Source organism: Nematostella vectensis, chromosome 13 (assembly GCF_932526225.1).
Source record: "Nematostella vectensis chromosome 13, jaNemVect1.1, whole genome shotgun sequence".
NCBI lineage: Eukaryota > Metazoa > Cnidaria > Anthozoa > Actiniaria > Edwardsiidae > Nematostella > Nematostella vectensis.
Genome location: NC_064046.1, coordinates 136234 through 161659, shown reverse-complemented (window position 1 = coordinate 161659; position 25426 = coordinate 136234). Strand labels below are relative to the sequence as shown.

At 37.5% G+C, this 25426-nt stretch overlaps 2 protein-coding genes across 4 annotated transcripts; both read right to left on the bottom strand.

Moving 5' to 3' along the window:
- Positions 1-5938: 5938 nt before the first annotated feature.
- LOC5508549 (orcokinin peptides type B) lies at positions 5939-18773 on the bottom strand. Of its 3 annotated transcripts, none has more exons than XM_032377318.2 (2): positions 18616-18773; positions 5939-7041 (listed from the first exon to the last, which is right to left on the bottom strand). In XM_032377318.2, the coding sequence occupies exon 2, from the start codon at positions 7023-7025 to the stop codon at positions 6141-6143; it is 885 nt and encodes a 294-aa protein (XP_032233209.2). In that variant the 5' UTR covers positions 7026-7041; positions 18616-18773; the 3' UTR covers positions 5939-6140. The 3 variants fall into 3 exon arrangements, with proteins under 3 accessions (XP_032233209.2, XP_048577066.1, XP_048577067.1); XM_048721109.1 differs by lacking the exon at positions 18616-18773 and adding an exon at positions 8798-8948; XM_048721110.1 differs by lacking the exon at positions 18616-18773 and adding an exon at positions 8634-8788.
- Positions 18774-21934: 3161 nt separating this feature from the next.
- LOC116615570 lies at positions 21935-25292 on the bottom strand. The gene is made up of 2 exons (XM_032377278.1): positions 24948-25292; positions 21935-22369 (listed from the first exon to the last, which is right to left on the bottom strand). The coding sequence occupies exons 1-2, from the start codon at positions 25065-25067 to the stop codon at positions 22103-22105; spliced, it is 387 nt and encodes a 128-aa protein (XP_032233169.1). The 5' UTR covers positions 25068-25292; the 3' UTR covers positions 21935-22102.
- Between the last annotated feature and the right edge of the window lie 134 nt (positions 25293-25426).

The window sequence follows — 25426 nt, the reverse complement described above, 5'->3', positions numbered from 1 at the left end:
AGCCCGACGGTATGTTTCCCATGCCACCCGTGTACGCGTCAATTGGCGGGAAAAAGAACCCAAGTGCGAATACCACCACAAAAAAGGCGGGAAATATTTGTTGAAACTTGAAGTTCATAATTCACTATTAAAAAAAGACTTTTTCTACACTGCTTCGTCCGACTCGCTAGCCTGACTGGCTCTGTTCTTATAGTTTTTGATATGGTGTCTTTTTCTCATTTATATAGCAGAAATTCAATACAATTTTTTGCTAATTGAATGTGAATTAAAGTTCGACATTGAAAGGAGGCAATAAAACCCCCGTTTTCCGGGATTTTTCCAACCTCAAAGAACTCGAAAATATCCAGTACTTCCTATCCGGTTTAATGTTGGTAAAGGGTGTTAATGCGTGGATATAAATTCCCATTACAACAGTTATTTGATATGATATGACCAAGAGATATCAGCCCTCAATCTCGAAGTCACGGGAGATAGATATGAGTACACGACATCAGTCTTCAAAGAGTCTCTATCGGCCGCGATTTTGTTATTTTAGCAAAATTCCGACCGTGAGAAAGCGTCCATTTCCATCGGCTGATTTGGGAGTAATATTCTCGATTGAATTCGATAAACAAAGCACCGATTTCAATTTTAGAGAGCTTTCTTCTTATTATTTGTCTTCCGGTATTGCGTAAACCAAATAAAAATGGCTGATACAAAAACTCTTTTGGTTGTAAATACTTACTCTAGGGACGAACCACTTTCTCAGACAGAGAGACTTAAAAGCACTGAGTTGGAAAAAACATAATTACCCTAAACCACTAAATATATGAAAATCATATATAGAGAATATTGGAAGAGTAGGGTGTTATTTGTTGTTTTGTGGTTCGGTTTTCATTTATTCTGAGAAATGACCAAATAAAATGAGAAAAGAGAGACCCAGAATGTGAATTGAAATCCTCACAAACAACGGGAAACCAGGGTGTAATATAAGGGTAATACTCTAACGGTTTATCGAATAATCTTGGAAATCTATCAGAACTTTGTCAAGCGCACTGTGCATCGCACTTTATTATTACAAAACCATCCTGCATTAAAACCTCGCATTTGAAAAAAAAAACATATAACCACTTTAAGTAAGAACATAAAGCGTGGACTATTAGACGTCACTGACTCTTCAGAAAATGTTTCAGAACCGATGAAAAATAAAAATGAAAATTGGAAGGAGAAACTCACATGTTTGCCATCTAACGCGTGTTACAGAAGTATATTTATCTATAGTTTATATAGCAGTAAGGATATATTTTATAAATTGGTGTATTGGCCGGAGGCGTTTATGAATACCCCGCCGAGCACACTTGTACTCTTGAAGGTCCCTTCAAGGAAGTAATTTTAAGATAATAATAATATAACGATATATCTACAATAAAATGACTATTTTCAAGTCTGATACTGGAAAAAGATTTGTTTGAATTAGGAAATGATGGAAATGGGAAATGGATGATTTTGCGACTTGATATTATTTGAGAACGTATTAAAACAGGTTGATTTGCATTCTTTAATCAGGCAAACAATTTGTTCGACGGTTCATCTACTTATGGGGAGTTTGGTGGGGACGACTCAACGCTGCACCTCGCACACCGCAAGCGTTTCTTGGAACGTGATGTTGTCAGCACTTTAGAGAGTATTGCAAGTGTTTCTTGGAAAAAATGTTTTGTCAGAACTATATCGCAATATTGTTTTTAGAACTCATTCCCATTCCCTTGGGCCAGGGGTTATTTTCTCACCGCCTACTTATTGAAAACGTGTCAACAGGAATGGTTATACCGCAAATTTCTAGCCCCTAATTCTACAATTTGTATTCCTTATAAACCGATACCGGAAAGCACCAGACCTAAATATAAACTGAACTGTATTTCATTATAATCACAAATGTGCTCATGTCGATCATGTACGACAAAAAGGAATAGACTTTCATTAGAGACGGTAAGCAAATTTGAGCATTGCTCCGTCACTATCTGGTGAAATTTGCAGAAAAGATCGTTAACCCACGCTCAAACACATAATAAGCGAGGAAAAGCTAGAGATCATGAAATGACACTCGTTTTAAGAGTGTCGCGTCGGATATTGATAACATTGATCACGAACTAAATAAAACTCCATTAGATCTAATCTCTTGCTCCCGGCTGTGCTTTTCACTCTCTTTCTCTCTCCCTATAGCACCAGTGCATTTTTGGTCATCTTATCTTATCTTTTTTTCATTTATTTCTTTTCTGCTAATTTGCAACGCTTTGAGTGCAATAGATTTTAACTTAATGTAATCATCCGCTAGTTACTTATCGAATATGTGCGTTCAGAAAGAGGTAAACTTTTCAAAATTCTGTTATCAATACTTAGTTAAATGATCCCTTAAACGGTTCCCCATTTAGTGTCAATAACAGGTCTACCAATTGAACTGGTGGCTCGCCTGGTAGACAAAGATCCTTTTAAAAGATTACCCTCTACTCAAATGAATTATCGCCTTTTCGAAAGCAAAACTCTTTCCAGATTCTGAAAGTGATTTACGATAAACATAATCCTTTGCGCAAACCCGATTTTGAAACATTATTGAATGGACTCTTTAAAAGTGAGCATTATTTAATGTAAAACATGGACTGCGGCTGAAAAACTTAGCATCAACAGCCGAAAAAAGGTAAATAATTCCCAAAGGAACTGCCGCAACGGCGTTTACGGTTGAGATTCGATTAAAGATAAGAAAGGAAAACAGCTATCCATTCAAAAGAAAATAAGATTTTTACTTTTGTTTAAAGTCGCTTATCACCTTTTATCTAGGATAAGAGGAAGTGGCACTTATAAAAGTAACAGTAATTAAAATGCCTTTCAGTATTATGTACTGCCGCCCTACTTGCATGCATTTGTATCAACTCACGCGCATGATATTGGAGATCACGTGATACCGGAGGGTCTAGTGGGATTGGGTGCTTGACGAGCCATTCACTTTATCACAACAACCCTCCGATAGAAATAATCTTGTGAAGGGATAGCCCACTTATAGTTCAGGGGCCGTTTCCCAGAAAGCATGCTAATAGCGCAAACCCAGGGATAATTACGGCTATCTTGACATTTGATAAGATAGAAAGGGCATTCATCCCTGGGTTAGCGCTAAGCTGCTTTCTAGGAACCTGGCCTAGTAAATACACCCATTTCTAGAAAACGAAAACGTTGTACGAAGCGAAAAGAGACACGGATCTCGCAATATGATTTCCAAATTCAGAAAAATACGTTCAATCGCACAAATGTCCGCTGAAGACCATTAATGTATAGTTCGAGCAATGCTAGAGTTTTTTTTGTCACCTTCAGTTGTACAAATAATTATTACCAATAAGCACCGGTGGTAAATTCGTGGTAGACAGAATTCCTATCTTTCACTTTTAGGAAATGGGGATTGTCAATCCCACAACTGGTTAGATGAAACAAGTTTATTGCATTTGCTATAACATTCAGTGAAGATACATGCACCTTATTAGAGGTTTCCAGTGTAGTCTTGTATGTGTAATAAATGAACACTTTTTTAATACACGAAAACTACACGGTCACAAGTCAAACTTTTTCCCATTCTCTGGGCACTTGGATACCAAAAAAATAATATGTAAATAACACAGCAAAAGTTTTGGCCTGTCGGATAAGTGCATTCACTCAAAAGGATTATTGAGTATATATTGGGTATTATCGCGTGCAATAGCTTCCTCGTCTTTTATTCGGCCGAACAGTGGGCATGCTGGGCGAGTCAATTACAGAGTTAATTGTATATTCGGTATTATGATATTCGCTATTATGATAGAATACACCAAAAACTGGAATTCGACTCTGCCAAATTTACGTCTTTTATAATACTTCTTCATGGCAGACTCTATTATGTCTATTATCAGTATTATGATAGGGTGCAATAGCTTCTCGTCACTCCGCACGGTTTTATTTTTCGCGCACTTTTTGTTTTAGCGGAGCTCCCACGCGAAGCGCCGCGTGAAAGGAGCCCCATACCTAAAAAAAGTGGTATATAAAACAAATAATGGTAACAAATGTTGGTAAGCCATCGACTCGAGTTTTCGTGACGCGATGTCCGTCCGTCCGTCCGTCCGTCCGTCCGTCCGTCCGTCCGTCCGTCCGTCCGTCCGTCCCTTAAAAGCATCGTATGACAACCAAACTTGGCGGTTGTCATGTACAGTGTGTCAAGTGAAGTGCAAAATATTTGTCACGTGATTGGTGACGTCATCAATGACGTCACTAGAAGCAAAAATATTCTTACGTCATCAAAATAAAAAAAAATATCTATATTTCACGAAAGAAACATTGTATGGCAACCAAACTCGGTAGGTTTCATGTAGGTGTCAAGGGGGATGCAACAATATGGTCACGTGTTGTGTGACGTCATCGATGACCTCACTTGAAGCAAAAAAATGTGATTAAAAGCAAAATCATTCACATCTCTTAAAAGAAACATTGTTTCATTACCAAACTTTGCAGGTGTCATGTTTGTGTCAAAGGGGGTGCAAAAATACCGTCACGTGAATTGTGACGTCATCGTCACTAAAAGCAAAACTATTCCGATTTCATTAAGAATAAAAATATCTATATCTCATGAACGGTCAACATAAAGGTGTTGAGGGGGGTGCACCAATATAGTCACGTGATTGGGACGTCATCAATAAATAAAAAATTAAAAAATTAAATAAAAATATTTATATTTTATTAAAGAATGTGTCATGTAGATGTGGGGGAAGGGGTATAACAAGTTGGTCGCATGATCTCTGAATTCGTTGACGTCGTCAAAAACAGAAATAATAATAAAAATATTTAATATTTTTTAAGCGAAAATAAGCAAAGGTTTGGTCGTTTGGAGCTCCGATTTTAGGCAATGCCTAAACCTATATATTATCTGTTTATAATTCTTGTGGCAGTGGCTATAATGTTATTTTATGTAAGAGTTAATTACCGAGAGCCGAGGCAATAAGCGTCCCGAGGCCGGAGGCCGAGATGTATACGCTTATTGCCGAAGGTTCGAGGTAATTAACTGACTTATTACAAATTGACAAAGGTTTCCACGCAAAAATGTTTTTCAGAATCTTTATCTTTGAAATTGAACCCTGATTGACAAAGAGTGGTGCGGAGGATTTAAGCGGCATTAGCATATATATCGAAAAGATATTTCTGCAATTTCTACGGCAATCAAAAATTTAACGATCAGCGATCGTTGATTAATGACCAACCACATCGGTATGTGCTAAAAAGTCATGAAAACTTTTTCATCCTTGAAACAAAGGCCTTGGTATCTTAATTGTACCAAATATTCCCCTTCGCGGCCAGTTTATGACATTTCACACGCGTTTGAATGAGATGTGTTGCACCGTTTAGTTTGCATAACGCTCGTATTTTTCTGAGATGGAGAGCGACGAAGACATGTCCCAACTGACAGAGACAATACGTTTTCGCAAGCCCAATAGTTTCTTCCGGATTTCGATCTTGTCGGAACGATCCTTGGAACAACAAGCCGTTATATTACGATTCTTCGCAACAAGATTTTCGCTCAAATGAATAAATCCACTCAAACAATCAAACAACCAGCGCCTGTGAGCCTTTTTTCAGTATTTACAACATTGTTTTCCGTGCGATTGCGAGTCCCGAAACAACATGGCAGCGTGAAAAGCGCCATGCACAAGATTTGTGGCTAAGCAGCCGCGCCCCAAAATAGTCTGGGCCACAGCGCATGCGTTAAAAACGACTTCCGGTTACATAAAAAAAGGTAGGCACCTAATTTTTTTTGAAATCGTGACAATGTTTTGTACAGAAATATTGTTTCCCCTTTTCTTGTTAAAACTGAGCATGGAATGCGGTATACCGGTCAAAATCCATTTTAATTGAAAGGCCAGAGCAATAGTTAATAATCTTCTTCTTCTGGAAATAGTTTGAAGATTTCGCCAATTTTATTTCGTCACAACATTTGAATACAACTTAATTTTAACATTTTCTTTTCAGATTCTTTCGTGTCAAAAAGTGTAATTCTATAAAGTATTCAGCTAATTCTGGTACATATAAGTAATTCAACCGCCAATGAATATCAATTTAACTTGAAAGTTCATGTGACTATTTTCTAAATTATCTGTTTAAATCATGACCTGATTAATCAGCTTTCTCTTTCCCCATTGGTTGAATCTTAAACCCTGTGGCGGAATTTCTTTCTTTCCCCATTGGTTGAATCTTAAACCTTGTGGCGGAATTTCTTTCTTTCCCCATTGGCTGAATCGTAGACCTTGCGGCGGAATTTCTTTCTTTCCCCATTGGTTAAACCTCAAACCTTGCGGCGGAATTTCTTTCTTTCCCCATTGGTTAAACCTCAAACCTTGTGGCGGAATTTCTCTCTTTCCCCATTGGCTGAATCTTAAACCCTGTGGCGGAATTTCTTTCTTTCCCCATTGGTTGAATCTTAAACCTTGTGGCGGAATTTCTTTCTTTCCCCATTGGTTGAATCTTAAACCCTGTGGCGGAATTTCTTTCTTTCCCCATTGGTTGAATCTGAAACCTTGTGGCGGAATTTCTTTCTTTCCCCATTGGCTGAATCTCAAACCTTGTGGCGGAATTTCTTTCTTTCCCCATTGGTTGAATCTTAAACCTTGTGGCGGAATTTCTTTCTTTCCCCATTGGTTAAATCTGAAACCTTGTGGCGGAATTTCTTTCTTTCCCCATTGGTTGAATCTGAAACCTTGTGGCGGAATTTCTTTCTTTCCCCATTGGTTGAATCTGAAACCTTGTGGCGGAATTTCTTTCTTTCCCCATTGGTTGAATCTTAAACCTTGTGGCGGAATTTCTTTCTTTCCCCATTGGTTAAATCTGAAACCTTGTGGCGGAATTTCTTTCTTTCCCCATTGGTTAAATCTGAAACCTTGTGGCGGAATTTCTCGGCGAACATCCTTAGTTGGTCGTTCCTCCGCTGACTTGGCGCTAACGACAGTAAGAAGAAAGCCAAAGAAGACGATGAAGACACCACGCATGGTTGTAGAAGCTGGCCTGGAATGAAAGATTGTTTAAGATTATCGCAGTTTTTTTTTTTAACTTTTACGATAGTGCATTAACAATGGCGGCGGGCCGGAGGGCTAGCAGTGGCAGCGCACCAACTTATCTGATTGGATGGTTTTCATTTCACTTGAACGCGCTGTTTAAAATGCTTCATGATAAATCGATTGCTTGATAAAAGATGCTATTCTTAAACTGTATATCATCTACAGTTATTATATTAGACTGTATGTATTTATTTTTCAGCGGTACTCTATTTCAAACCCACCAGGTACCCCCTCTCATCGGAACTACCACCCCTCCAAAAAACCCTCCCCTAACTACTTCCTCCTCCCACTTTTGGGACAGTTACATCAAAGGATATTGGGAACATCAATACACAGGCCTATGTTGGCTTCACACAGACCTCGCTATTACGTTAGCCATAAAGTTTTGTAGCTCTGTAAAGACTAAAATACATTTAATTTCCAGTAAAAACTTTGTCGGTGGAATGCCTTTTTTTCCGAGGTAAAATGTCCCACCAGATTAGGATGAAATTGTACCAGGCAAGAAAATCTCTGCCAGGGAGGCAAACAATCCACCAGCTAGGGTAAAAATCCGCACCAGGTAGTATCAGAGTTTAAACCTCATAGGGGCATAAAACGGTTTGGCTTCTGAATTTTAAAATTTAAATCTTCTTTTGGTCTTGACACCTCAAAGTAATTGGTCAGTAATAATTATTTCATTTGCCATAACGATTCTTAAAAGTAGAATTAAAGCTTTTCAATATCTCATCAATAATTAACGAAAATCAGCACTCATATTTTGAGTGAGAGATCAAAGTCACTCTGTATATTCAATGCGGACGAAAATCATGAGTCCTACCCTTGAAATCAGCGTCGTAAAAAGACTGAACAGTAAAAGGATGCAAAATTTTACTACTTTTAAAATGTAAACAAAAACGACTTTCGAACCCTCCTCCCTCAGCTAATGGATCATTTCTTATCGAGGGATCATCTATACTTTATTGACAGATTGATACGAATTCTCTATTCCTGCGCACCCATCGCATCAAAAACTGTCTCTACGCGCCTGAAGTAAAGCTTTTATGTTATTTTTGATATCTTAATACGTCATCATGCAACATTCATGCGCCAGGCGCTGTGTTCAAGTACTTGGTCATTATCTCACAGTGAAACTATTACTCGTAAATGTTACAACTAACCACGCTCACTGACACAACGAACAACATGTGTTTGTGGTTAGAGCAGTCGAAAATAAAGTTCCATGGCGTATCTCTGATTTTAATAGGAATGATGACATTTCCCTGATTCTCAAAACATCACATGCATCTTTGCTGCAGGAACGGTTTAGTTTGGTGTGACTTAGGATCGTGTAAAGGGTGACTTTAGTACACCTGCTAAGCACAAATGGATTTCAAATATTTTGATGTTAAAATATTTTAGCGAAAATCCGCTAATACAAAAATACAACTGATATTACATGCTAAGTGATTATCAATTTGAAAGGGAGTATTAACAATGGGATATGATTGCTCCAGAAAAGAAGTTGAAATGAAAAGCGAACAAAACACTAGTGCACCAAACCTTTCTTGCGAACTGCGAGATATGCTGTGGTCTGAACAGCTTGGATACAGCTTTGAATGGACGCCCTATGAACGGACGGCCTGGCTTATAGAATCAATGGTTCTTAAGAGAAGTAATTTGTCTTCTGAATGAAGTTCTAAGCTCCTTTCATAATGTTGTCTCACCTTGATATAAATCCGAGAACGCTTGGTCAACTTGTAACAGAGAATATTTGTTATCTATAACAACTAGATTGTCAGCTATATAATTGTATCCTCTTTTTGTAACCCGACAACTGCGTCGACGCTATTCGAGTGTATTCTCTTAAATCGGAAATCCCAGTCGGAGCTGATGGGGAGATCAGCATCTGATTGGTTATTGTAGGCGTTAGGGGGATCTTCAATTATCCCGTTAATCGATTAGAAACGTTGGTAATTTCATCTTCAAGAGATACACGAACTTCCGAAAAAACAATCAGACAGAATTATATTTTTATAACCAAATAGCAAGGGAACCGCAACTCTTAAGCCAATCTTTTCATGTGATCTTTAAAAATTCGGTTCAACTTTTTCACTTTTGGAAAGAAAACTTTTTTAAAAGTTGTGTGAGTCTGGAAATTAAAGTGAGTTTGTAATATGTATTGAAGTAGTCAGCAAGGAGATCATTATTTGATTTGATAAGTAGCAGGTTAAGCGTAGGGAAAAAATCATATTGTGCTCAATAGCTATTCTTGAATTGCCATTCGATGAAACATGAAATGATTAGTATTTTTGTTCATGAAAAGAAACATAATTTATTCCGTTTCTTAAAAATGGATACAGATTATTTACTAGAAGGGTATTTTCAGCGAGCGTTTAACACAAAGGCATCAATGAGGTATTAATTGCGCGGGTTTCACACCCTTGAGAGTAGCACTTAATTTCCTTAGAACGTAATAACACCCTAAAAGGCGTTTAGTCTGTAGGGCTGAGAGTAATTTGTGACCTTGAAGAGGCGATACATAATACAAAAATACCACGTAAGAAGACGCGGCATTTCTGCCCAAGATTGTTAAAGGGAAAAAGACAATTTTGATTTCAAATAATTAATAGATTTAAGCTTTTACATTACTAATGGGAATTAGAAATCAAGTTTTAATTTTTTTTTTTTTTTTTTTAAATAAAGGTAACTGTGACTTGCATGCGACATATACTAAACCCGATCCGAAAGAAAAGGCTGACGTTTATAAAATGTAAGTATGTCGAATAGCTGATGCCTTTTAGCATAGGCTTAAAGTGTAATTTGAGTTATTGAGGAGGAAATTACTTAAAGGAGGGCAGAAATCGTTTGAATATTGTGGGACTGTTGGAGTTATCGAGGGCTCAAAAGTGCCTTGTTTGCCTCATACCGCGGTTACGGCCCTCGGGAACCACTCCACAGTGTTTGCACTTGGGACTGATTTGTTATGCCATTCCCGCTATTATGAAACAGGTGGACTTTCAAAGAAATTATTGAAAGAGTTACTTTCAGATTTTCGTGATTGATTTGCTATACATTGCGCCATTTCCGCTATTATAAACAGGTGGACTTTCAAAGAAAATTTTTCAAAGAGTTACTTTCAGATTTTCGTGACTGATTTGCTATACATTACGCCATTTCCGCTATTATAAACAGGTGGACTTTTTAAAGAAATTATTTCAAAAAGTTATTTTCTGAATTTTATTACAAAATTGATTAGCCAAAAAGAAAAAAGGAATCTGATTTTGGAAAAGGTAAAAGAAGCCTGCCCGATTATAAACCAAACAATTTTTTTATTTATTTATTATATATTCATTTATTTATTTGTTTACATAATTGGTGCAATGAATAATCAGTTCCGACACGGGTATGAGAAGGTTTTGCGTGTCGGGAGAGCTACTCGGTTGGCAGAGGAGGAAGTTATACGGGACGTCATCCTCTAAAAAAAGGAGTAATGTACAATATGGTGGGCGGAAAAACAATGTGATAGGACAAAGGGATTGTGAGCTTGGAGGGGAGGGGGGGGGGGGTAGAACAATAACAGGGTTAGCTTACAAACTGGGGACCGAGGGGGGGGGGGGGGTGTAGAACAAAGAGATGGTCATCTTCATATCCAGTCAATCTTGTTTTAAAAACTGTCAGCTCGCTCGTCATTTCCTTGTTAGAAATTACATACCATATTTGGGAAACCGCTTGAATCAGTTTTTCGCTTTTTTGTTGCTCTAGAGCTTTGTAAGTCGAGAATTTCCACGTAAACTTGCAGGAATTCGTGTTTACTACGATTTTGCTTGCAGCCATCTTGGAAATGGGGCCTAGTCCCTAACGTTTTAGAATATCACAGGTCTCCCGCGCTCTCGCCCTAGGCTCTTTAAGACCATTCAGAGAAAAGAAAGCCATGATTGATATGGAAAACCTAGTCCGGCGGATATGTGCAGATTTTACCTTGAATTGCGCACTTTTTGCTAAAGTTATCAATTTTAGCATAGTGATAGTTTTTGATACCTCTTACAAGATGGGCTATGGAGCCAAGCTCGGTTCGGCTTTAATTTCTGATTAATAATGAATATTATTTTAAACCGGAAGTAAACTAACTTTTTCCAAAAAAAACATTTTAAGAAAGTTTACTCATAGACAAATAAAATATAAGTCAGAGAATGCATCTAAACAAAAGAGTTCTTAAAGTAACAAGATTTTTTTCCATTTTTGTAACTTTTACGGTGACAGCGATTTTGAACTGGAAGTTGTCAAGAGTAAATACTGGCACGCTTGTTTCACTTTGCGCCTTTAAACAAAAATATATAAAAAAACTTGTTTCAGGAGTAGTTTAGGGTCATCTTTTCAAGATAAGCTATGGAGCCAAAAGAAAATCTGATTTAAACACGGATTATCTTTGGATATTAAAATGGCCGATAAGTTAAAATCCGAAAGTGAAAAGTCACGCGTCGATACTTTTTTCGAAGTACAGAGAATCGGAAGTAGACAAGGCAAGAATGTGAAGAAGAACAGCATTTAATGGCATTCTACCGACGAAGGCAGCTATTATACAACACTCCTCCCTGTCCTAATATTTCCGTCTTTTTAGCAGAATGAACAACAGTTGCCATAGCCGCTTTGGACAAACGCTACTAGAGCTTTCCAAGGCGTGCCAAGAAGCCAAAGAACTATATAGATGATGAACCAAGAGCTATTAGATGCAAGATAGGGTGCAGCACGCTGCACTTGCACCAAAGCCAGCTTGAAATGCTCAGCCCTTTGCAGCTCCATTGAATCGTTTAACGATAAAGCTGTAAGATATCTGAACAGAATAAAGAAAAAGAAAATAATTCTCATCGGAGTTTGTTATTACGTTTAAGACCGACGTATTATGAACCACACTCTTTTTGTTTTATAAGAATCTATTTTTAATAACGTCCAGCCTGACTAAGATTTCACTAAATTTTAACAAAATGCCGAGGCTAACACAGCAAGAAAACATTTTCTTTATATTAAATTGCTTTTAAACAAGATGTGCATCTGTGCTTTCAAAAATGCCAATTTTAATCTTCAGTGCAAAATGGCTGCAATTATAATAAACCATATTAGCCGGTGATAAAAGCCGACTTTATCTTGGCTCCATAGCTTATCTTACAAAGGTTATTTCAACCTACAACTGCAATAAAATTGGTGTCTTTTGCTAGAGGGCGCGGGGTGAAATAAACGTCCGAGGTATAACTTTCGACTACTTCCGGTTAAAGGTGGCTATCACCTATAAAGTTCCAAAAATGACAAATTTGCGGTTATTTTAAAAAATATTGGCTTTAAATACATTCTTTGACTTTCATATTAGTTGTCTAGTGAAAAAAAGTATCAAAATGTGCAAGTTTATTTATTTTTTATAAAAAGGTAGTTTACTTCCGGTTCAAAATGGCGGCCAAATCAATACTCCTTATTAATTAGAAATTTAAACCGATCTGAGCTTGGCTCTATAGCCTATCTTGAAAAGGGTATTAAAAACTATCACTATGCTAGAATTGGTAACTCTAGCAAAAAGTGCGCAATTCAAACACATATCCGCCGGACTAACCGGGCATCGGAGTATTAGGGGAGGGGTTTGGATTATGGATTAGAAACCGCTCCCACTCCTTAGAAATGGGAAGGGTTTGCTGAGAAAAGGAGGGGGGATTGAGTTCTCATTGTCGAAAAGGAGGGATCTTGAACCCCCATCAATCGGTGGCTGTCGTTTTTAGAAATATACACAAAAAGATCCTGCGGCGAGCGCGTGAAACCTGTTATTTCTAAAAACAAAGGTCCTGCAAAATCCTAATAAATACAAATTCCTGCAATTTTACGAGGAAATTCTCGACGTACACAGCTGGAAATGTTGTCTGGTACAAAAGGAAGTGATCGAAAAGAGCTGAGCTTATTCAGAGGTGGGGTGAATAGGGACTGATTATATGTTGCGCTTAATTCGGCAAATCAACATATAGATAACTTAATTTGTCTTCTTTTGCCGTTTTAATAAAAATGCCAAAGCCAAATGTATCCCCGTCAGTATTCAATTATGATGCCTAACATCCTAAGCAGGACTGGTAATCATATCAAAAGCACGTTCAATTGAACTTTATATACATCGACGCGGTAAATCCACGCGCTGCTTCGGGTCTGCATGGGAATGGAAGGGGAAAATTTGATTTAAATATGGATGATAGCAAGTTTAATCCACCTTCCGAGGTAGTGCGGCGCCTGATAAAAGTATTAGAATCTACTCCTTTGCTCGACATGCAAGTTTTCCGGAAGATGATCTTGTGGCGGCCAAGGAAATATCTGAGCTGAAATATCATCATAATCGCAGTGCTTTATTGCGGAAGAACATTCTACTTAATAGATGAAAAATATAAAACATACCGGGAAGTTATCAGTGTATTGAGAACATCCGTACGCATTAATTTTAATAAATAAAAATAATGTCTTAATAATAATTGTAAAAAATAGGTTAAATCTACGACAGTCGGGACAGGTCTTGGATGGACTAAATGCCCGACAGTTTTCAATTTATTGAGAAAGGGAAAGCGAGCTTTGCTGTCGGTATTGAATGTTTTCCGTTGTCTGTGTACACCATAAAATCGTAATTTTAGTGACTCTGGAAGGAAAATTCGTGTAGCTCTCAATTTACGAAGATATCTATACGATTTTATAGTGTACACAGACAACGGAAAACATTCAATACGGAACAACAAACCCCAATCCAGATTCCCTTGCCCTTTCTCGACAAATTTAGAATACTTTGAACTCACTTTGAAGACAATTTAATGGGTTATTTGAATAATAGCCACTGCGTTAAAATTACTTGAAATGAAAGTCAAGGTGGGAGAGTAGGAGTCGGGAATTCAAAAGTAATACCAATAAACAGTAGAAGGATAACACGAATTCAACAATACTTTTTTCATCACTTACGGGATTATTAATATCGAGTTCTGCGGGACAACTAATCCAAAATATTGCCTTTATCAGATTTAGATTAAATCAAGTACTTTTTTTGTTGGCCAAAAGACTGAAAAAATGTGATCATAGCAGTGAATGAGAGCATGAATAAAAACTCAATCCAAATAATTTTAGTTTATCAAACAAAAAATATAGTGTGACAAGTGTTAAAGAGCCCTGTATTTATACGCCCAAGACTTTCATAAAAAACTTATCTTTCTCATCAAAAATTAGTTTAGATTTTCCACTTGGATGTTGGATGAAAATGGATTTTTACGAAATTGATAAACAAATGGTTACTTTTATGTGTGAAAACAGAGTAGTTTAACGTTTCGAGCGTTGAGCCGAAAAAAAAAAAAAAAAAAAAACTAGAGCCAGATGGGTGGGGGGGATTCTTTATGGTAAAAATTCATATGGATGAGTTTTGGTTTTGAGGCATGTTATATACCAAGGCATGAACACTTTAGACTATGACATATCGCGTAATGACAAATTCGTCATTGGATTCGTAAACACCAATAGCCTGATAATGCGTACAAATTTGTCATTGGATTCGTAAACACCAATAACCTGATAATGCGTACAAATTTGTCATTGGATTCGTAAACACCAATAGCCTGAGAATGCGTACAAATTTGTCATTGGATTCGTAAACACCAATAGCCTGATAATGCGTACAAATTTGTCATTGGATTCGTAAACACCAATAGCCTGATAATGCGCGTAGCCGTATTATGGTGTATCCACAAGGGCATACAACGAGCCCCGAAACACGATAAAATGGCATATTTCTCCGGTTGAATATGTTCTGATGCCGAAAATATCGATTTTAAAAGTTGCTGGGAAAAAATTATCTGTTCCTCCAGGAGAGACAGCATTTTTTTTTTCTTCCCAGCCAGCATTGGTTTAGTCAATTTGCTCAGCCAGCGGTGGTTAGACATTTTAGCACGTGAATGATTGCCCGTATAACCGATATCGGGCCAATTTTCCCCTAAGCACCCGCTCCAGCGCCCCAAAACAGCGCTCCCATCACAACTAGTTCGACTCCACAAATTTGCCAGCAGAACTATTCGAAACAATTTTTTTTTGCCAGCAACCGAGGGGTCTAACATTCCCAGCCAGCAAAAAGTCGGGCTGCGGAACAGATCCGTTTTGTACCCTTGTATCCTGGTCAGTTACTTCTTACATCTTACAAATTAACGCCATGGATCCTTTTACAAGAAGATAAATGTAATTCGTTCAAGCCTTGCATTTAAAAAAATGAAATATAAACAGATTATGTGGCAGGCATATGTTTTGCAATTGGAAGAGAAAGTAAAACGGAGGATAAAACGGAGAAATTAACAAATCCTCGTCGATAGAAATTCAAAACACGGAAGCTATCATTTTGAATATATTTCTAAGTTATGTTATTTCTAAAACTTCTCTGCGATTTCCCTCCTAATAAGACCGAATGATGATGTGGAATAAAAATAATTTGTCTTGCCCAAACATTCGTTCATAAAAATTAAAATCTAATAAAACTCCGTATTCATCACATACAAAGGACAACCAAAACATGCCTTGGAGCTTTGTGAATGATTTTATCAAGAGCAATCAAACAATAAAGTTCATAAAATTTTAAATCTAATAAAATTGCTATTCATCGCAATCTAAACCAATAAAAATCACGCCCAAGCAAATTATTTTTTAAATATATTTAATAATGTAGAAAAGAGATTTTAACTGGAGGCTTTTAGTATGTGGATCAGAAACCGCCCTACATACACTTTAGATAAATGTTCTTCCTCCGAAGAAATAAGTGGAAGTAAGTCTGTAGATACAAGACGCGGTTATTTCCAGTTCTGAGCTTAATAGCGTTTTTCCAACTTCGCAATTTCAATTTCTCACGTTTTCTGATTTTTGTTGTTGTTGTCCAGTTAAAGAAAAACGACTCGGAAGCAGCTTTAGGCTTTTCTTAAAGACAAACAGAGACTAAAAAGTTAGCTGAGCCATTACCGGGACGGTCAGCCATAACAACGTGAACATACCCAACAAGAAGCACCCAGAACTACGAGACAAACTGTTAACAATAACCTGATAACTACCGAAAGCCGGGAATTAAGCAAAAATAGAAGCAAAATAGTATTATATCAGAGCAAAGAAAATACATCAGAATCTTATAGTCTCGCTGATGTTACCCTCATACCTTAAGATGAACGCTGTTCCCTCTCTTTGAAATCTACTCAATCATAACCGTAAGCTCAATATCCCAGAATGCTTTTTGAGCATACTTTACGACGTCATACAAGAAAGTCGGCACGAATAGTTGTAATGCTTTTAGTGAGGCTTTGCCGTTATTATATTGTACTAATTTCCTGTCTGTCTTATTTTGACTAGTCTATACTTTATCATAACAAAAGCATTTTTGGTGTCCTACAGATTAAATATAGCAATCGAATATTTGGCCTTGATAGAGAAAAAAAACCCTCTTTAAATGACAACATGATTCATAAATGAAAAATTATAAACACTTAGTTGAGAGAACTTTGCACTAAGATGTGCAATAGAATTACACTTTACTCTTGATAACTAGAGACTCAAAGGTTAATCGAAAGAAAATCGAGTTATCGGTAGATCACAAATACAACACCAAAAATAATATTGTTTTTTTTGAAAATTGTTGATGGAGTGTACCTAAATAAATACAATGGGTCAGTGTTTGAGAATAAGGACTCTAAACAATATACTACTAAGGCTGAAAAGCAAACGACAGCAGAAAGTTGCCCTTCTTTTATCGTTTCTTTTAAGGGGATTGAAAACATTGAAGTAAATTGCAAATGAATCACATATGGGTGTCATTTCTTTTGCTTTTTCTGATACAAACTTTTTGGGTAGTGAACTCGCGCGCTCCGTTAGCGGTAACATAAGGTTACATAATAACAAGAAAACGCAACCATCTAGCCATAAAGTTTATTTGTCTGTTAAGTTTTCTTCTCTGGCGTGAAGGGGTCAGTCACTATTTTTGCCTGGTTAGTCCCCTATTCCTGTTGGAAAGAAAAGTCGTAGAATTGTACGCGCGCACCCCTAAGGAAATATTAAGAAAAAGATTAACAGGCAGAAAATTACAGTATTATTTATTTTTTCATGACGTTATAGCTTTGGGAATTGAATGTGTGTGTGTGTGTGGGGGGGGGGGGGGGGGGGGGAGGCTTGTTGAGACGCATCCCCTTGAGCAACATGTGAAGCAAACTAACTGGTACAAAAAGACTAAGTATTGTTGCCTATGAATTTATAAATAGCGGATACAACTATATCATGTAGGCGATATAAAAATTCATATGAAAAAAACGTTGTCGTTTTGGGGGTCTGGTACCGAGGAATCTTAGTTTGATTTTAGATACTTTCTCTATGGAGTAAAGATGGTCACAGTCACTGTTTTTCTCTTCTGATTACAATTCATAAAGTTTACGAAGCCCCTGCGATACATCAATCAAAGAACTCAGTTAAAATAAAATAGGCGTCTCTTAAGTCATGTGGATAATGATCTAAATTTCAAAACCATTAAACCTTGAAATTCCAACACTCATTATTATCTTAAAGATTTTTCCATGTTGATGTTTTTTTTTCATTAGCTTCCCTTTTGGCCCGACATAGAGTCGCGGAAATGTTTCTAAAATCGATTATTTTTGACAGCCATAGCTAACATTTAAAAGTTCTCTGCCTTTAAGCCGATTTGCTAGACATACTGCTTAGGTAATTTGTGATTTTTCCTGGCGATATTTGCGCGGATCGTATTCAAACTTTAATGCATATCCTTTCATTCCATTTCCATCGATTACTTCCCTTTCAAACGTTACTTCTTCCATTAAATATTTAAACGCCATTACCGGACTAGCGCATAATGAAAAGCGCTGATACGGCTTTGCCATCTTTAGTGTTTTTATTGTTTGCTTAACTGTTGTTGGTCTTCGTCCAGTACCCTTGGAATAGCCATTGTTGGCGTATTTTGAAAGCTTGACTAAAAAAACAGCTGGTTTTTGGCTAAGAAGGCGTGTTATTGATAATTGTTCTCGGCGAATATCTTTTTGCAGATAAGAACAACGTTCTCAATTATTCACCAAACCAATCTTTGACCAAACAATTTACTCAGGTAGACATTAATGTAGATGTTTTGTGAGGAAATCTGTTACTCAAGTGGGTCTCACACCGTATCGAATTTTAGTCTCTATAAGAATTCGGGTTTACTTGATTATTATACACGATGGAAGATAACAAGTTTCTAAATGTCGTCGGTATTTAAGCAGCCTTCGCATGTGATCATTCAACAGGAAGTATCATTTTGCTCTTCATGTTTTCGAAGGCACGGTTTTGCGAGAAAACATAAACAGCACCTTATAGATTGTTCTTTTGCAAAAAAGATATATTCTTTATCGAATATGTGCTTGTATAAAAATTAGATTGATAAAAGTATCACGCTTTGTTGGACCACAAAAGTGTAGGTGCTGGTTTTATCGAGCTGAAAGTGAACTAATGTATAGTATACAGATTTCAATACATCTTTTACCTTCAAGATAATTCTAGTATTTCTGCACGTTTTCTTGCTTGGGCGAGTGTGGTTTTATCCGTAACAGCTAGGCAATGCCGGTAGCACCCGTAGACTTATATCTGTAAACCGGTATAGTTACCCCTAGCTTTTATACTTTACATAGCTAATTACCCATACAACATCTGATATCAGCCAGCCGGCTAATTTCAGCGGGAAAACCGCAGACAGGTTGGACACTGTAACGCGGACTCAATTGTCAAAATCAATCAAAATAAAGCACACCGAAAAAGTGATGACAATTATTCCCAACCATTTTCTTTCTGTGATGTTTTTACTAGTGATATTGAAAGCGATTGTTGACAGGATTTGTGAGAATTCTGTCACTTTTCTTATCTGTGCAAATCAGGAGAAAGTCGCTCAATGTTGTGTTAGTAATGGGTTTAGTATATTAGTTCGTAGGTATTTGAGAATCAGAGTGGGGTTAATGGCATACGCTTGCATATACTCAAATGCATGAACAATGCAACGGGAGGATTTCCGTAAAACTTTTCGTTTGTACCGTCTTTAGAAATGTTAAACATAGGAGCTTAAGGCGAAGAAGATTTTATATATTACAAGCCCGTAGCTAGACAATATTGTCCATGGGGGTTTTCTTTTCATATATGTCTTTGTAAAATTCCTGTTCTTCTAATGGGGCAGATGTCCCCATCCCTCCCCCCCATGCTAGCTACGGGCTTGTATTAGTTATTTGAGTCAAAAGGAAGAACAGATTTATGACATTGATCCAGGGCAATACAAATTACCTAAGGATATTTGAGCTATAGCTCATAGCGGGCTGCAAACCCACACCAATATCTTCCGAAACATTTGGATTTTTCAATTCGTCTTATTTATGATGAGAAACTAACTAAAATGTATCAGTTTCACGCAGGAAGTTGTTAATGACCCTAATCACTCTGTCTTTCTCATGTATTCGATAATGTGTTCTAAATTTGATTCATTTTTTATCAAATCTAACCTGTGTGCGTGATGTCAGTCTTTTCCCTTTTCCACAAACAGCCTCCGGTAGAGATAGGTATGTTTATTGAACAAAAAAAGATTTTAAAACAGATGTCATCATGTATAAGATTAGCTTCCAACTCTAAAAGACAAAATATACAAAGCAATTTTTTTGAATGTGATTCTGCTATTACGATATAGAAATTCCTAGAAATGCCTTCAATAGAATCATGACTAATCTAATTGATAAAATCCCATTTTGATCAGTGATCCGGTTGGATCAGTTTTAGATATCACTTCTGGTTATTATTTTTTTTCTTTTTGACCAAACCAATAAATCACTGAAAAAGAAGATGCCGCAATATAGATTACCACTAAAAGAAGAAGCAAACGAAAAAAAAAAGAGATCTATCTGAAAGAAATATCGAATCGAGAACAAAAAAATAAATATTAAAATCTCCGAGCTAGTGATAATGATACCTTATAATTTTCTTCACAATAGCTTGAAGTGATTTTATTGTTTATTTTTTACATCAGAAATAACTTTTCGTGAAAGCTTTCTGTAATTGTCGTCCGATTTATTCCCACTCTCTCCTTCAAACTTTGTTTAGTCGTTTTTGAAGACATAAATTATGTATTATTTTATGTTTTCTTTATCTTTTTGCCCTTTTGATTATTGTGAACTTGGTGCTGTATAATACAAAAGCTCTAAAAAGGATTATTTCCAAAGTGACACGCTCTTAGCTTGTTCATAAACACATTATGTTAATGTAACTGTACTAATGCTCATAATACCCATAAAACTCTATAACAACTTGGAAATACGAAATCAAATCATAGGGCATTCCGCAGTGCTGTTTTTATATACTTGTTTTCATTATTTTGCTTCTTTGGCTTGTTGCTCTGTGTAAGCAGTTCAATGTGTGTACGTTTGTTACAGTTACACGGTTTGTAGTTTCGTGCTTGGATCTATGGGTGGAATTATTGAGTAATCTCACAAGAAAAGAAAACAAAACACAGCGTCGGATCAAAAAAGAGTGTAATATAAATGATCGATTGCCCCTTTTCGTATCTCTCTGAACTCACTTATTTTGGGCGTGGTCTTTCGAGAGTGGTTGAAAAGTCTTCGGGAACTCCAGCGATAAGTAGGAACACGATTAAAGAGGAATGGAGCTAGCCTCTGCTGATGCTGAAGGGTGCAAGAAGAATCAAATCCCCAATCAAAAAAAAAAAAAAAACGATTCAAGTCCCGTCAAGAACTACGAACCAAATAATGGTGATGTCAATGGTTCTGATGAACAGCTTGTAGGCACGAACGACACGACCCTCACATTAGCAGAAGCTAGATTGTATGACGAACGACTCTTCATAAATTCGCAAAAGATTAAGGGAACAAAGAACTGTCTCTTCCATTTGCGTTCCCATATGACAATCTATATTTGTTTTAATCAGCAGGACAAAAGAAGCAAACCACGGTAGATCGCAGTCTCTACCTTCTAACTTCGGACCATGCGGGTACGGTACGCACGGCTTGCTATGAGGTGAAGTGAAATTATGTCGCATATGACCATTAAGGGAGTGATCCTTATCCTCCGATAGCGTGCAAGGGTGTTTCCTAGGGACATAGCATCGTGAGAATGTTTTCTTCAACCACCGTTACACGAAATGAATTTACAAGATGGCAAGTTGAAATACGTTTAAGTCTCTGTGGCGCAATCGGCTAGCGCGTTCGGCTGTTAGAATGGTTTCCATGGAACGTTTAATTTTATTAACCACTTCGTTTTGGATATGTTGTTGTTTTTCTCATTGACCATCCAGGTGCGTAGTGACGGTAATTGCTCGCGTGCGCACCGACCCTGTTTGATATTTATTATGGAGTTTTATTACATACCATATTTGGGAGTCCACTTTAATCGTTTTTTCGCTTTTTTGTCGCTCTAGAACGTTGTAAGTCGAGAGTTTTCACGCAAACTTGCAGGAGTTTGTTTTTACTACCATTTTTGCTGGCAGCCATCTTGAAAATGGAGCCTAGTTCCTAACGTTTAAGAATATCACAGGTCTCCCGCGCGCTCGCTCCAGGCTCTTTGAGACCATACCTAACCTTCATCTCGACCGCAAGAAATGGATGATCTCCTTATTGAAAAGTCGTAAAATTTGATTATTGATTTTCTATTCAATATAAAATCCATGTCTGCACAGCACCCCCGCACCCTCCCTCCCTTGTGGCTGCGTGCACGTTTAGGGGGGTGATTGTACGCTATAATTACTAGGCCCCATGCTCCGCCGTCCATCAGGGTATCACCGCATTCCCTTATAGGCATAACAAGTTGCCTTTTCATCAAGTACATACAAAAGTGTTTATTACTGCTACATATCTCACACTAAAATCCTTGATACAAACGCTTTTAAATACTATTTTTTTTTGCTTAAATAACATAGCATTTAGCTAAAAAATATATCATATTAATATCCAGCGAAAATCAAGTCGTCTATAATCTCCGGTGCGTTACTCCCCAATTTGATCAGCGGCTGATTTTATGCGCAGGCGCGTCTGGATTTCTCTCATGGCGTCTTTGTCCATGCGTAGAGCCTCGATTCGACGCGTCAATGCGTCGGTAGCGGAGGGCTGGGCACGAGTTTGCAGACTGGTACCATCAATCTTCTCGGAGCTGTCGTCATCTCGAAAGATGTCTCTAAATCGACGAAGGCAAAGTCCCTTCCCATCAGGACACGCGGTCAGACGATAGTCCGTGCGGGAGGGTTCTCTAGTCACCTGGAAATGAACCAGAAAGATACGCTTTATGATCATTCCGTAGAAGGCAGGGAGCCATTTGACATTAGAGTTACATTTAATTTCGAATAAAATATCAAAATATTTGTTCTACCCTTTGTCATACCATTTTGTTTTCCTCGAAAGTGCAACTCATTTACCTTCATTACACATTTCTCCAACAGACTTATTGAGAAATATTTATAGTACCATTCATCCCGTGATTTGCGCCTACGCCCTCCCCCTCTTACGGAAATGCGCGCACTGTTAACGTAAACGTAAACTTTCAAACTGTTGATCTTGACTTATACCGATTATGATTGAATTTAGGAACACTTTTTATGGATTTACGTGAAAATCTTTTAAATCCCTACCGCAACGTGTAATAAACGAGGCAGCGTTACTTTGATTTACGATCTTGTAATCGTATCGATTCCTGAGGCCGTTACGAAACCTGCGTTTAAAAAAAAGGTTTTTTAGAAAAACTAGTTATTCAATTGCACCCATGCAAATTCCTTCTTTAACATTTTGTAACAATTTTTCACTCTTTTCAAAATACTTTCTTATTTTTATGGTTTGGGTTTATTTTTCAGGCTCCTAATTTTTACGCTAACAGGAACATGAGTATTAATCAATGTCTACATCTTAACATTATCAGCGACTCGCATTAAAGCTAACTTGAGTCCTAAGGCCTCTTTTTGGATCGCTTTTGTGTCATATGCAATAAATCTTAAATACCCCGAGCTGCTGGAGGTTGCAATCAGAGCCGAATCTTTGGCATCTTTAATCACTAAGACCACCAAGTTTGCCAGCTAATCCATTAATAATGCTCCAAACGTAACTGCTTAATGGAATAACTACAACAAAGGATTCTAAAAGAACGCGGAACACCTGACGTACATCATTAGCGTCAGTGAAACCGGAGAATTGGAATAAAAAAGAGAAGAGGACGCAAAGGAGATGTAATAAATAAAACCGTTAATGCTGTGTTCATTTTACGCGTTCACAAATAGAAATCTTGACAAAAGGGAATGACATAACATGCAACGCACGGCTAGAATTTCTGTTATGAAACTATAAAAAAGGCTTAAAAAGATTAGGCAAAACGAAAGGAAATTCAGTCGAGAAACATACTAAAATACTTTAATAGGCGTTCATTAAGACAGATATATTTTTGGGGAAATTACAACAAAAGATTCTTAAACACACCAGCTGTAAAGAATTGCCCTATCGTCCAAGAACTAGTAAAATAATCCAAATAGGTAAAAAGCAGTGAAAAACAACAGAGTCGGTAACGACACCTGCTCTGTTCTGTCGTTCAAAAAAGCAACAAATATTTGCTATTAATAAAAAAAAAATCAATTGTTTAATGCCGAACCTGTCAGGTTAACGGTCAGTTTTAATTCCAGAATCTACTAAAAGTTCTTTAATCGTACAGAGTTATGAAAGTAATAAAAAAGCGTGTTGTATAATCGACATCTCTCTCTTTGCGCGTAATATTTGCTAACAATATTTACATTTCTTCCTCTTTGATGACTTAATGAGAAGAATCGAAAGACAATGAATTAAGTAAAACGGAAAACCACTTGTTGTACTTGGGATCACATATCAATCAACCGAAGTATGCCTTCGATTTGTTACCATAATTCTAATTGTTACTTAATAATTCAGAGAAAATCATAACGGTTTTTTTTAGAAGAAACAAAGGTATTTTTTCTTTTCCTTATTTTGTTACATAAAAAATTGTACAAAATGGATCTTGGAAAAAGAAAGCGTCGTAATTTTCCGCTTGTAGTAAGCGCTTTATAATCGCTTGGCCTTTCAATTAAAAACATATTAAAAGGGTAAACAGCGTTTGAATAAAACCATCTGAACGGATCCACGATGTCTAAGCGATCTCGAACAACCCGGAACCCGGTCCATTCATACAACTCCGCATTAATGAAATACTCCGGTGTTAATACGGCTTGCAAATATTGACCAATCGTCAAACAGACGACCCCGGAATCAACCCGTCAAGTAGAAGTCTTTCAGTACAAGGCGACTCTATTGTTCAATTAATTTACGACAGAAAAACCGTGTCATCTGTCTATTTGAACTGAACTTATTTATTTTTTTGAAGTACTTCGAACTTAAGATTGTCATTAAAATGGAATTAGGCGTTTCACTGCTTCGTCACAACTCTTTTTCCATCTTCCGGGCTGGTGTAATGTGCCGTTTTTCATTCAATAGAAAGAAAATGACCAATATTTACGGCGACTAAAAAAGAGCGTCTTTGGTTCACTAGACTCTATCTATATCAACAGGTTCATAGCCACGACGCAATGCACACAGCCCATTTACCCTCGCCAAACTTATATAATGGGTGGAATATTCCAACGCCTTTTTCTGACAAGCAAAATACACTCGTGCTTTGCTTAGCTTTTTTTAGCTAAATACTTTTGACACTTAAATAAAGTTTATGTGTGTATGTATGTTAGCAAAACGACCCGTACACATATTAGTAGTATGGATGATAAGTCTGCCCTCACCCCCAAATGACCATTAAAATGAAAAAGGGAATAACTAGAAGCCGCCTTACCCCTGCGATCTTACTGCGCCTTCTTGGGCAATTGTACGGCGAGCACATCCAGCTTTCCGCCTCGATGGCTAAATTCGCAACTAGAACTAACGCGGAAAAGACTGCGACTTCGACCTTCATGTCTTGGGCTGTGATGAGGGTGCTTATCAGGTGAGCACGGGAGGTCTTGGTTCGAATGGTTGGTCGTGTGCGCCAGTCATTTATATTATGACGAGCCGAACAAATGACGACACGCGCAGGAAATAGCACCAGAGAGAGCTTGTTGAGTCTGCTAAATTGTTTGAGTTGTGATGGCTTAGGACTGATAATCACTCCCGTGGGAGATCGTTCATCACTCTGATAGATTGAACCGAACGCGCTGAAAAGGGATGAATAAACAAGGAGGGGGGGGGGGGGGGATGAGAGGAAGGGGGCGGTAAAGGAATCATCAGGGGGAGGGACAATAGAGTAGCGTATCGCGAATAGCGTTGCGTATAGTT

What these genes read in the sequence shown, in the direction of transcription:
- LOC5508549 (XM_032377318.2), bottom strand. Translation starts at nt 7,025, where the DNA reads ATGCGTGGTGTCTTCATCGTCTTCTTTGGCTTTCTTCTTACTGTCGTT.
- LOC116615570 (XM_032377278.1), bottom strand. Translation starts at nt 25,067, where the DNA reads ATGAAGGTCGAAGTCGCAGTCTTTTCCGCGTTAGTTCTAGTTGCGAAT. An exon ending in GGCGCAGTAAGATCGCAGGG is followed by an intron (nt 22,370 to 24,947) that starts GTAAGGCGGCTT and finishes GTTCATTTCCAG; the next exon opens with GTGACTAGAGAACCCTCCCG.